The sequence below is a fragment of the Carlito syrichta genome, unplaced genomic scaffold, assembly GCF_000164805.1.
Source record: "Carlito syrichta isolate Samal-C Ts95f unplaced genomic scaffold, Tarsius_syrichta-2.0.1 Scaffold303382, whole genome shotgun sequence".
Taxonomy (NCBI): domain Eukaryota; kingdom Metazoa; phylum Chordata; class Mammalia; order Primates; family Tarsiidae; genus Carlito; species Carlito syrichta.
Window position 1 is genome coordinate 197,496 of NW_007247478.1, and position 13,976 is coordinate 211,471.

At 39.0% G+C, this 13,976-nt stretch overlaps 1 protein-coding gene across 1 annotated transcript in view; it reads left to right on the plus strand.

Moving 5' to 3' along the window:
- Positions 1-13,976, plus strand: part of AFF2 (AF4/FMR2 family member 2) — a 165,591-nt gene that overhangs the window by 37,327 nt on the left and 114,288 nt on the right. The window contains exon 3 of the mRNA XM_008058552.1: positions 7,383-7,479. Coding sequence (XP_008056743.1) covers positions 7,384-7,479 — 96 coding nt within the window. The 5' untranslated portion in view covers position 7,383. The remainder of the gene's footprint in view (positions 1-7,382; positions 7,480-13,976) is intronic.

Genomic DNA, 13,976 nt, shown 5'->3' on the forward strand with positions numbered 1-13,976 from the left:
AAAAAAAAAAAAAAAAAAAAAAAAAAAAAAAAAAAAGAAAAATGATACAATAGTGTTTTGTTGTATGTAACATGTTCTTGAAAGCCGTGTGAGTTATTTTAGACATTTTGTCATTTGCATGATAACTTGAGTTCCCACACTGAAAGGAAATTACATAACCCAGAGAAATATACCAAGAAAATGAAAATCAAATTCAAAATAATGACCATAGAGCAGAAAATTGGTATTGTGCTGAATTTATGTGATCAATTTTAAGAAATTCCAAGGTTGAAGAGGTGACAGTTTGACTCAAGTCAGTAGTCTTATACATCATGGGTCACATTGTCGGCTTTGGCTTATGTATGCAATATAGATATAAATCCATAGATACCACATGTATGCCTAGATGAAAGGATACTTATTTTCTTTTTTTCTACTATTCTTTTATGAACTCAGTGCTCTGGCCAAACACACTATTTGGCAATTTCTGGATCTTTGAGAGATATATTATTTTTATTCCTATTACACAGAGGAGTAAAACGAGGTTCAGAGAGGTTAAGAAACTTAAGCTCAGGTTCTCTGATTAACTCCTATGCAATATCCATAAAGCCACAATCATCTCTATAAAATGAGGCAACTTAGTTAGAGGAGTTATTTTCATGTTTTTTCTGTTGCTTGTTGTTGTTGTTTTTCTCAAATTCCTTGAGCTCTCCAAAGCAAACTGTTTAAATATATTTCTTATTTGGTGTTTCTTGTAAGGTTTCATTTGGCGGCACAGGAAAAAAATTTTTTAGTTTAAGACTTTGAAAGCCCCATTGGATTGTAGCAGGGGTCAGCAAACTTCTTTTGTATATTCAGATAGCAAATCCTTTAGACTTTGGTCTGGTTACAATGATTCAACCTGACCATTGTAGCTCAAAAGCAGCAAGGGACAATACATAATGAATGGGAGGGACTGTGTTCCGATGAAACTTTATTTATTAATAATTTTTATGAGTCATAAAATATTATTCTCCTTTTTTATTTTTTCACATGTTTAAAACTGTAAAAAAAACTGTTCTTAACTCATGAGCAACACAGAAATAGAAGGAAGGCTTCTTTGGGCTGAGGGCTGCAATTGGCCAACTCCTGGACTAGATGATCCCTAAGGGAATTCCTAGTTTTCACACGAAGAACCCAAGTCATCTTATGTAATGCCCTATTTTCGGAAAACCCCAGAAAATCATCAGCTGCAGAAGATACTCCTTTCCTGGTCTACATGCCCAAGGCAGGGTACAAGATCTAGTTTAGACCCAGGCTGTGGACCCAGTGGGTGGTCCTGGGCCAGAGGACCCCACCTGCTAGATCTTGGAGATTTGTTTCTAGAGAGAATAATACAGATTTTCAAACTGGTTGTCACTGCCACAGCGCTCACACTAGAATTTTCCAAGATTCCCAGTGATGTGACCCTTGAATCAGAAACTTTTCAGTTAAAACATTGGGAAAATGAAATGCAGCTCCTCCAGGAAAAAAAGTCGGGCGCCTTTACCTCAGGGAAACAGAATGAATGCCCTGAGAAATATCACTGCCTCTTTCTTATCACCCGCCTTACTACCAACAAATGATTCAATGCTACAGAGACTACAAAGCGCTAGGCAGGAGAACATATAATTCCCTGAGTAATTCTAAACCGGTCATGTTTCATTCCTTCTAGCTTACTTTATGAAGAGTAAGTGCCCTGTAAGGAGTCAAGAGAGCTAAGTTACTATTGTAGAAAAGGGCTCACAGTAAGACTCTGCCTGCAAGAAGGTGCAAGTTCCAGCCATCCCCCAGACTCTCTGGACTGTTATTCTCCATAAAGTCAGCTTTGTCATTTATTTGGAGGCATCAGAAATTTAACTCTATTGCCACTAGCTCCAGGTACTCAGGAAGACGATGATAATTTAAGGTAGTAACCAGAAGACCCAATACTAGGTAAGCCAGAGGTTATGACTCTGTGTTTCTGTTAGGAACCTAAAACCTGACTGAAGCAGCCTCCTTCCTCTCCTGCACTACAGAAGTAGTAGCACTGGTTCTGTGTCCAACACCATTGTCAGTCTAGTCTTTGAGTATAGACTATGGAGAACAAGACTCTGGTACTAAGTGGAAGGTACAGGAATGAGCATGACAACTCCTAAAGGGAAGAGCATTCTCACAATTAAAGGTACTGAACAATAGAAGGATATTGTCAGCTTCCTATCAGTCAAAGGCTGTGTGGCCATATGTTGAGGATGCTGTAAATAGCTGCACTAGTTGACTAGGTCACATGATGACATGGTGAAACAGATAGCACCTACAGGCATTTCCAACTGTAAGAGCCACATTATATCGAGAATCAGTCACCAACATTGCAGCTAACACCAGACACCTAGCTGGAATCTAGCCAGTATCAAGTGATGCTTTCTGCCCAGTAGAACACCATTCTGTGGTTCACAAAAAGGCACACTGTAGGCTTGCAAACCCTGAGAACAACTCAGGGTTCTGACGGTTGCTTCTGTGCAAAGATTCCGGATCAACTAATAGCCTGTTAAACCCAGTATAATATACAGAGTTCAGAGCCAGGTATGTGTAGGCACTGCCTCCTTAGAGTGGTAGGCCCAATGACAAAGTGCTCAAAGTGAACACAACTTCCAGTGGGAACCATCCTTGGTTCATTTCTCTGCACCTGAAGGTAGCTCCCCAGGTATAAGGATCAGAACATCAGGGCCACTGTTATTTTTTTAACTCTTACTTGGAATTATCTGGGTGTTTCTTGTTGCAACTGGCTGTCAAATCCCTTAGGGATCTTAAGCACTCCAGAAGGATCTCAGAAAATCCAAGACAGCCCTGATGGGTTTAGGATGATTTTAGAAGAGTAAGTCCAAGACCCAAAACCTTCCAAACTCCTTAAGAATCTTTAAACCTCTCCTCATTTAGTCAAAGGCTTCCAGCGATGTGTGGTGGCTGATACTCTGCCAGTCTCTGGGTCACCACCACAGCTTTTAAAAAATTGTTCCTACCTCTACAGCACCATTGCTCAGACAATAATAATAACAATAATAACTAAGGTGAATGTGATAGCTAGTAGCTATATTGACTCCTAGGCAATTAATATAAACATTTTGGTCTAATCCTTCTAAAAATTCTCCAGAGTTGGCATTATTCTTGCCCATTGTAACATGTGAAAAAACTGAGATATAAAGAGTTTTATTAACTGGATCAAGAAAGCAAACCCATTAGGAATTTCTGTATTTGAACTCAGGTCTGTTTGGCTCTAAGGCCCTTGCTCTTAATTCCATGCTGCTTCAACCAGGGACTTCCTTTCCATGAAACATTCTAAAATGATGTTTTAAGCCCTCTATTTTTCCTCTTGAAAATCACCTAAGCATTCCACCATATAAATTGACAAAATTTATGGAGAGTGATCTTATGATTTTATGGTTATAATTCACTTGGGAACTGTCATGTCATAGTTCCCTAGAATGTTCCAGCGCAAGGAGCCCTTGGAAGCCACCAGATTCAGCTTCAGGCTCAGAGAATTTAAGATAGAAAAAGATCCTCTTTTGGCTCAATCCATCTCACCTGCTCCAAATTTCATTATTTGAACTTTGATAGTATCATCTCCTCAGATCAAAAACTTGGTTTTTTGGACAGTTTTATGAACTATTCTACATCTTAATACTATAGAAATGACTGGTTATAGTACTAATAAAAATAGAGCATTTTCACACAAAGGTTGACATTGAACTACTAAACGCTGGACAAATATCTGACTTCACCAAGGAGGTATACTTGGTTCTGTTTTTATATAATTGAAAGGTTAAAGAGTAATTTCTGTTTTTTTAAGATACACACAGACATACATTTATATGAGCATGCTTTCTTTTTCACATTTTGCAATATCCAATGTGTGATGAATTTGTCTACGGAATTACAACCTCATGAAAAGATATTAACATTTTTTCTGCTGAGACGACCTTAACTACAATGGGTGTGAATGGTGCTTCTATAATAATTAAATCCAAAATCTTTCCTAATCCTACATTTTCCCTAGAGTAATGTTCAGCATTAGCCAAGGATGAAAATGTAAACAAGTACATGTATATTCAATAATCAGGCTTAATAGGTCAGGGAAGAAGTGAAGTGAAATGAATGCCCAGTGCCTCCAGAGATAATGCATAGTAGTTTGCCTTTCTAGTTATTCCCTTGACTTGTGTTTACTGGGACTTGAAAATATGCCTCATCTTCAAAATAAAAAAAAAATTTAAAGAAATATGCATCAAATTGTCCTTTATTAACAAGAAATCCATACCAAGCTTGTTGCGTAGGGAAGGTGTGTTTTAATGTCAATCGCTATGTAGATTATCTATTTCCAGAACTGTACACTGAAGGGCATCTCATTTTCACGTTACAAACATATAGAGTTGATTAGAGGTTAAAATAACTGCTGAGTTCAGGCTTCTGTGGTCTGATTCTGGATGTGCTAGTTCCACATGGAGAGCAGCATGAGTCCATTTCTAGATCTGGCCTTGAGATGCTCTTAGACATTTCCCAAGTCACCATAGCTTACCTTCAGATTGCTCAGCAAATTAAAAGAGGAGCAAAAGTGCAGGCAGAGACTTCTGCTTGTAATTACTTGTTGATTGTATTAATGAAGTCCATATTTCCAACTGAGATGATGTCTTTCCAAGCTAACCATACCCTGCATTAATTTTTTTTCGTGAAGCACTTCCTCATGCATTTGCTCCTGTTATGCTCATCGTCACCCTCCTGGGAGAGTCAAAGTATTATCCCATTGAACGGATAAGGGACCCAGATGAGGCTCAGAGCTGGTAAATTACTTACCCAAGATATCAGAGTTTATGATTAGCCAACATTAGGTAGGATCCAAGTATCTTGACTCCATGTTAATATGTTTTAAGAGATATTTTGTTGTTGCTGTCAACTGTATTTAATACACCATCTTTTATAAGTCATATCCTATAGGAAAATATTGTATACTCTCAAGTTTTGGCTGAAGATGGTCTGGGTTCCACGTTTGCCTCCATGATTTTCCCATCTGAAAAATGAGACTAATAAGAGCACCTTCTTCATAGGCATTTTGGCGACCATATTCCCTGCTGTTGATGAAATACTTAGCACTTTCTTTGACACACAAAAATGGACCCTCTAAATTCAGGAATTGGCCGGGCTCAGTGGCTCAGCCTGTAATCCCAGCACTTTGGGAGTCTGAGGTGAGTGGATTATCTGAGTCCGTGGGTTCAAAACCAGCCTGGACAACTTGACTAGACCTCATCTCTACAATAAATTGAAAATTAGCCAGGCAAGGTAGCGCATGCCTGTAGTTCTGACTACTTGGAAGGCTGAGGTGGAAGGATTGCCGGAGCCCAGCAGGTCAATGCTGGCATGGCCATGAGTGTGCCACTGCACTCTAGCCTGGGCGACAGAGAGAGACTACACCTCAAAAAAAAAAAATTTCAGGAATCATTTATCATTATTTATTTTGCTGCATACTTGGATATAAAACATAGATATTTTCAACATGTGTTGAGAGACACACATATATGAAAAATGAAGCCTTTATAATAACAAGAATAGGTAGTTTTTAAATATTTAATTTCTATAGCTTATGAGAATGATATGGTCTTCATTTCCCAAAATGGTCTGTAAAGAGTTGTTCAGAGTCATAACCTGCAACTGCAAAAGAAATACCAAGATACATTTTTTTCTCTTTCTTTAAGATCTTCAAAACATCCATTATTCTCTTGAAGGACAATCATAAATCCTGCAAATTTAGCTCATCTAAAACCAACTCTAACAGTTGCCCTCTCCACCAATCATCCTTTATATCAGTCTTCAGTTTGCAGACCCGCTGAACATATCTTGATCTTATGTGGTTGAGTATGAAAGTGGAGGGGGCTGTGCTTTCTTTGGAAAGTTATTGGATAACCACTACGACTGAATTGCTTTCTAGCAATTTGAGCATAACCTCTTAAGTAACATGCCCTCCTCTTTTATCAAATTAGAAACTGTTTTTCCCTTCCCGCTTCACTTCTGGAAAAACACACTGGTAGAAACCCAGAGATGGACATTTTTAAACTGGCTCTAGCGCTAACTAACTGTGTGACTTTGGGCAAAGCAGTTCACCTCTCTGGACCTTTCCTTCCTTGTCTGCAAAATGAGACCAGTAGACTCTTTCATTCCTGGGAAAATGTTATGAAGGACAGTGTGAAAATGCTGTACCCACTGCCTTCATGGGAATTAGGGACTGATGGGGAGAGAATCAGTGGAAAGCAGTGCTGTGATCCAGTCAGAGCTGTGAACAGAGGGGGAAAGGTCTTCTTTCTGAGACAGGGGTTCTTTCTGGAAAGCTTTTGTAGAGGAAGTGGGATCTGAAGGGCTATGGAGAAATAGTATCTCCAGAATTGAGAAAGGGAACTATAGCTTGGGAGCTAAACCTGATGCTTGGGAAATGTACATTGGTCCAGGGAGACTGAGATTGCCTTTCTTGGAGCTTGGGGATGAGGTCTAAAGTTGCATTTCATAAGTAAAATATGAACACCAGTTGGTCTTTGAAGGTTGTATAACTGGAATTTAAAGATAATAAGCTACTCTTCCTGCTGTAACTCACATGTTGAGTTCAAGGGGATGGCACTGGAAATAATACCCCAGGAGAAACAAAAGGCTCTGTGTGCTCCATAAACAATTTTGAAAGTGCTACTTCATCACCAAAATCCAGACCACTCATATTTTTCAGATGCCTTGCCTTAAGAGAGAAAGATTTCATATCCACATCATGGGCTTACATCTCTTGGTTCAAATTTTACCGGAAGAGATCAACCATATATCAAAAGGTTAATGACTAGCCATTCTTGCCCAACTCTTTTGTGGCCACCGAGCTACCCAGAAACAAAGGGCCCTAAAAGACTGTGGAAATTTTTTGTGACTTTTGCCTGTCTCATACAGAAAGCCCCAGCAGGCTTCATTAACAGCCTCTAGAGTGAGGAGCTGTTTCTATGCCCCTCTTCATTCTTGGATGACTCGGAGCACCTTGTCCTATAGAGATCCAGTGCCACATCCCACCTACACATTGATTGATCAGTACATTTATTGCAGCTTTAGTAGTAAAAATATATAGACTCCAGCCATCTCTAGAGATGCTGAAATAGTCTTTTTTCCCCTTGATTTAGGGGAAGGTAGAGAGGGAAGATATGTGCAGAGTATGACATAAATAAAAGAGCTCAAATATCTAATTAGCTGAAAGAATCTTGGTTCCCTCTGCACCTTTGACAGAATTGCAGCTGTCAGATTGTAGCTCCAATATTTTATCCTCATTGCAAGATGTATCTGAGAATGATTTAGAAAAGACGCTTTCTAACTCAAATGCCACTCTGATTTATTTGTAGAATGCTTGAAGATGACCTAAAGCTGAGCAGTGATGAAGATGACCTTGAGCCTGTGAAGACACTGACCACTCAGTGCACTGCCAATGAGCTCTACCAGGTAGGAAGAGCTGAAGGCTTGGTTTGGAGCCCCAGGAGTGGGGGCAGGAGAGACTGGAATGGTTTTGGCATCCACATGCTTCTCTCCTGCTTTACCTTTGGGGTGTGGAAAAAGGGAATGAAGCAAAGATGGGCATGGTGTTCTGGAACAGGTCAAGTTTGCTCACACTTTCATTAAAAATATAATAAAGAGATGGTGAGCTATTTAAAACTGCTTTCATCCCCTTCCCACTTCTCTCTACTTTCCATGCTCAAATGCTGGTTATCAGTAAGTAATAGAGATTGTCTTGCCCTCTCTTGGACTGTTCATCATCTTGGGTGAGGTGTAACTTTTCCTTTGGTGACTCCAGCGTGAGGTTTAGAGCCCACTCTCATTAAATTAGGTATATATGTGACTGCTCCATTCACCTTTCCCAGATGCACAACTTCAGAATGCAACCGAGAATCAGTATCCAACATGTTGCCACTTACAGGAACCTTTCGGCAAAAGACATTGACAAAAACTTGCTGCTGCCCTTGTCTCCTTCTGTTCAGCATTTTAAGCATTTATATACGTTAACACCAAAGGAGATGGCAGAAATGTGTGTTTTCAACATTTCCAATGAGACTGGTCTTCATTATTTGAAAAAAGGCCAAGTATCATTTATGACTCATGAGAACTATAACATAGTGTGTAGTGTCCATGATTTTTATACATTTATTCTGTGAGAGAAAACTGTCTATAATGCAGATGTGTATCACGTCAAATAAAGAGCACAGAAGGATTGTGTTTTTAAAAGCCAGTACCTGACCAAAGTCTTTGTATGGTGATGTCAGCTAAGTTATAAGACTGAAACATACCATTTAAAGAAATGCTTATTCACTGGTATTTCAGAATATGGAATTCTATATTCACTAAACTTTTTCAGGAAAAAGAATCTGCAAATAAAAACTTAGGAAAAACTCTCAAAGCTAATCTGCTCTATTCTCACCTACTTACTACAGTAAAACTCCTATCATTCTTATATACTTTTAAAATCGAATCTACCTTCAGTATTATGTGGTCAAAACTTTCCTCTTTTTTATTTTCTCATTATTTTGTGCTTGCTTTATTGATGATATGTAAACAATTTTATCTTTACAAGTTTAATGCTGTGTCAAGAACAAGCATAGGGTGAGTTCTAACTACTCTGTTCTGGTCTAAGCCAATTTCACAGTTTTTTGTTTGCTTGCTTGTTTTTATTTTTATTTTTTCCTTTTTTTTCATAATCAATATTTTTTATTATGGTTTTGTGGGGTACAGTTAAAGGTTAGGTGTACAATTACGTTTCACTTAGGCACCCTGTTGATAAGAGGTGTTTCCCCATCCCCAGACAGATATTTGCTACTGTTAATCCCATCCCCCCCATAGTTTCCCAGTACCGTCAGTCATTTTCTTATAGTATTACATTGGATGTTCAAGGTCCATTATATGAGTGAGAACATGTGATACTCGGATCTTTGTTTCTGTGAGAGGTCACTCAGTATTATAGACTCTAGTTCCATCCAGGTTGCTGCGAAATTCATGATTTTATTCTTTTTTTTATGGCTGCGTAGTATTCCATCGTGTATATGTACCACATTTTTTTAATCCAGTCCTCTTTTGATGGGCAACATGGTTGTTTCCAGGTTCTTGCTATTGTGAACAATGCTGTGATAAATATACGTATGCAGGTATCTTTTTTATAGAGTGATTTGAGTTCTTCAGGGTATATTCCCAGTAGGGGGATTGCAAGGTCATATGGGGGGTTGGTATTTAGAGTTTTTAAGAATCGCCACACTGCTTTCCACAGAGGTTGTACTAGTTTACACTCCCACCAACAGTGTAGAAGTGTTCCCTTTCCGCCACACCCTCTCCAGCAGCTGTTATTTTTTGAGTTACTGATAATTGCCATTCTGACTGGAGTTAGGTGAGAACTCAGTGTGGTTTTGATTTGCATCTCCCTGATGATTAGTGAGGTTGAACATTTCTTCATGTGTCTGTTGGCTGCTCGGATGTCCACTTTTGTGAAGTGTCTGTTCATATCTTTTACCCATTTGATAATGGGGTTGTTTGTTTTTTTTCCTTTAAGCACGTTTTAGTTCCTTGTAGATTCAGGATGTTAAGCCTTTGTCAGACCTGGTGTTGGTAAATACATTTTCCCAGTCTGTAGGCTGTCTCCCTGCTCTCTTGATGGTTTCTTTGGCCTTGCAGAAGCTTGTCAGTTTAATAAGATCCCACTTGTCTATCTTCTCTCTTATGAACTGTGAGTTTCGGGTTTTGTTCAGGAATTGGATGCCAGTTCCTATTTCCATGAGGGTATTTCCTTCATTTTCTAAGGTTCTTATGGTTTGAGGTTTTACATTTAGGTCTCTGATCCATTTGGAGTTAACCTTTGTGCATGGGGATCGATAGGGGTCCTGTTTCAATATTTTATTTTATTTTAAAGATGTGAGATACAAGTCAGGATTAGGTACATAAGTAATTTATGTGCAGGTAAAGTTTGGACCTCCAACTGGTCCTCACTTCCCCTGGTTTAGGATCAGGTACCTTTTATGTTGTTACGTGTTCCCCTTCCTCTCTCCCCTGGCCGTGCCCCACAACTGCTGATTACTTCCTTGTGCTATCATGAGTAATGTTTAGGCCCAACTTATGAGGACTCACTGTACATTTACTGAGTGCAAGGAGTTCCCCTTCAACTTGAGTCATGGGCTTCACAGCAAATATAAAATGCACTCTTAATTTCCGACGACTGTCATTTCTGCTTTCTGCATTTAATATACCAGTGACAAGAGCATCATCTTTGTAAGTAAAATAAACCCCCCCAAATCCTAGATTTTTAACAGATGCAAAGTTACTTTTGAATGGAAATGTTGAAAGCAGAATTCAACAATAAGTGAAAGTAGATTTTGCACATTGATTTCCCCTCTATGTGATTTATAAATGCAATCTGCTTTTTAGCTTATCATTTTCTGTATTTACCTTAAAATGACATCAGACCTGTTGAGCTGAATGATTGGGTTCTCAGGGTATTTGTGCTGACTTTATGTAAGTGCTGAGGCACTCAGTTGATCAGGATTGGTGAGTTGGAAATTTTTCGTGACATGCTGTCCCTAGATGTTGTGCCTTCCTCAATGAGACTTTGGTTCTCACCTACAATTTGAGGGGGAGGTTGAACTGGAGGATCTAAGATGAGGTAAAATGACAACCTAGTCCACCAGATAAGTCCAGGGAACAAGATGTGCCACAAGGTTATACACTTTGCAGATGAATCCCCCTATAGAGTCTGAAGACCGGTTAAAAGGTCTGGAAGACTATAGACCAGAAGAGAATGCCCGGGAAGCATTGGCAGCAATCATGACAGCAGTGTTTGCTGAACTTTTGTTTTAGGGGATTCCAACTTCCTTTTCAAAAATATTTAGGTTGAAATCGTTTTTTATTATTATTGTGGTAAAATTTGCATAACATAAAATTAGCCATTTCAAAGAATATCTTACAGTGATATTTAGTACATTCACAAGGTTGTGCATCCATCACCAGTTCCAGAACATTTCGTCACCCCAAATGGAAACCACATACTCAGTAAGTAGTTACTTCCCCTTCCCTCCTCCTCCTAGCCCCTGACAACCACTAATCTACTTTTTGTCTCAATGGAATTGTCTATTTTATATAAATGGAATTCCACCACAAAGTGTGACATTTTCTGCCTGACTTCTTTCATGTAGTATGATATTTTGGAGGCACATCCATTATCATAGCATGTATCAATATTTCATTTCTTTTTATAACTGAATAATATTCCATTTTATAAGTAAACCACTATTGTCTATCCACTTATCTGTTGATGGACAATTCAGTTGTTTCCACCTTTTGGTTATTGTGAAAAGTGCTGCTATGAACATTTGTGTGCAAGTGTTGCATAAATATGTTTTCAATTATTTGGGGTATGTACCTAGAAGTGGAATTACTGGGTCACTTGGTAATTCTATGGTTAACTTACTAAGGAATCTCCAAAATCATTTTCTTTTAGTGCCTGCCGAAAATATAGTACTGTTTGTTCATCTTTTAATTGCAACAACCATCCCACCAACAGCATCAGAAGAAGTACCGAGAGTTCCAGTTTTGAAGATATTCTTGTTCTGTGCCAGACATGAGTTAGGTGCTCTGTCTCCTATGAAACTCACAGCGTACCTTAGCAGTAGTTTTGGGCCTCCTGACTGAGCAACAGAATTGCAGAATCATTCTATTTGTGGTGGAATGATTGCAGAGAAAGCATACAAATAAATGCATGGGTCCACAAAATTATGTGCCCAAGGGCCCAGATGATACCACTGGCTTGAACCAACATCGCTGTTAGAAATGTCTCAGAACCCAGTGGCTGCATTCCTGCAGATATAGTCCAATTAAAAAAAAAGCCATTTTTTATCTGGAGACATTCCCAAATCGACTCATCCATAATCATGTACCCTGATTCATGTGAGGAAACTCAGATTGTCCACATGCAGTGAGTACACGCCAATCTTTTCAAACAGTTTCTAAGACATTATTTTGTGGCTTGAAGCATAAACAATCCCAAGAGAATACGTTTCAAATGCATGTATGAAAATGAAACACAGGATCAAAATGTGCCAGTCTCAAATTTGGTGTCTGGATACTATCTTATAATTGCAGTAGTTTCCCCTTTTCCTGCCACATCACTGCCACCTTCTACAGCAGTATTAGCCTTACTGAGCAGGTTGACAGGCCTCATGCACAAACATCAGCAGTAGAATGTGTTTATGCACTAAGTATTATTCCCTCGAATGGGAAAATGGAACATGAGCCCAGAACGGGAGAATTATACTATGCAAAGATGCCAAATGGTTAGTCATGGAGATTGGGGGTCATGAGAAGACATTTTTAATACAAGATTTACCTTCTAATGCCTCTCTATAAGGTCAGAGATACACAATCACATTTGTAGGGAAGAAGCAGTAGTGTTTGGAGCCTGCAAATATTAACAAATATTTGCATTTTCTCTCCCATCCCTCATTGGCATTTTCCTTTCTTTGGGACTATCTGGAAGGAGATATGTCTGTGCTGTGTTCTAACGTGGCAGGACAATGCTGGAACAGTGTAGGGAAGCACGTGAGAGTATTGCTGTATAGTTGGACAGATGTGGGTTTGAATTCTGACATTCAGACTGGGTGATCTTGGGCAAAAGCTCTAAGTGCCTATAAAATGGAGGTAACAATAACACCTACTTCATTGATCATACTGGGGACTCAATGGTTAGGTGAATCAATATAGACAAAGACACTCGACACTATGCTTAGCTCATAGTAAGTGCTCACTTCTTTACGTGGTAGTCATCATTGTTCTTAGTAGTAGTAATAATGATTTTTAAAGTCTTATTTTCTTTGAGATGGCAGATATATTTACTTGCCCTTTTCTTGTAAGAAATGAGATGTTAAAGATAGCTGCTGAATTATCTAGCTCGTATGTAGCAAATTTGAATTAAAATGTTCTGTCTTGTCCTAACATTTATTAGCTGCATGTGCTTGGTCATAAGTGCAGTTATTAACAGCATAGTTAGTAGAATAAAGAAGCATGGACTTCAGTTCCAGCCCTCACAACCTAGCCATATGGCATTGGACAAGTTCCCTAACATCTCAGAATCTCAGATCTCTTACCAATCAACGAGGATAAACCAGTCTTGTCTAACTCATAGGAGTATTGTGAGGATCAAGTGAAGATAGTGTATAAGAAAAAGTTTGAAAACCATAAGCACTACACAAATGGGTGCTTGTTCTTCCCTGTGACCCTTTTAAGTGTCCCCTCTTTGGGATCCATAGGGAAGTAGATATTGCCCTTCATTTTGGCCTAGGCATCCATAGGGATCTGCTAGGAACTGGATTGAATGTGCTAACTGGCCTCCAAAGGCATTCATCAACTATGGATGATCTTAACTTTCCTCTGAGTCCTGACAGCTTTCAAACTAGAGGTCTCAGGAAGAAAGGCTAGCTTGCCACTGATCTGCACCAAGTCCTCCAGGAAATTACGAGTCTCTAAAATATATTTTTTTCAAAAGATCGACGTGGGTAGAGAGTGGATTCATACCCTCTGATTGCAGGTCTTACTTTCTCTTTCTGAGCTTCCACTCTGCCTTGGAGAACAGCTTAAAGGCTCTACTTTGATGCTGTACTTACCTTGGCTCTCCCTCAGGAACTATTCGTGAATGGGAAATAAATAATCACTTGAGCTGACATGGCAAAAATCCAGAAGAGTGTTGGAGTGTGTGTGTGTATGTGTGTGTGTGTGTGTGTGTGTGTGTGTGTGTGTGTGTGTGTGTACACACACACACACACACACATATGCATTGATCTATCTATCTATCTATCTATCTATCCATCTATCTATCCTTCATCTATCTAATGTTAGATATCAATGACATGGTTGGAATTTAGGGACACATAACGTCCATTACCCAGATAACTGCATTTTTACTTCTCATTTGCCAC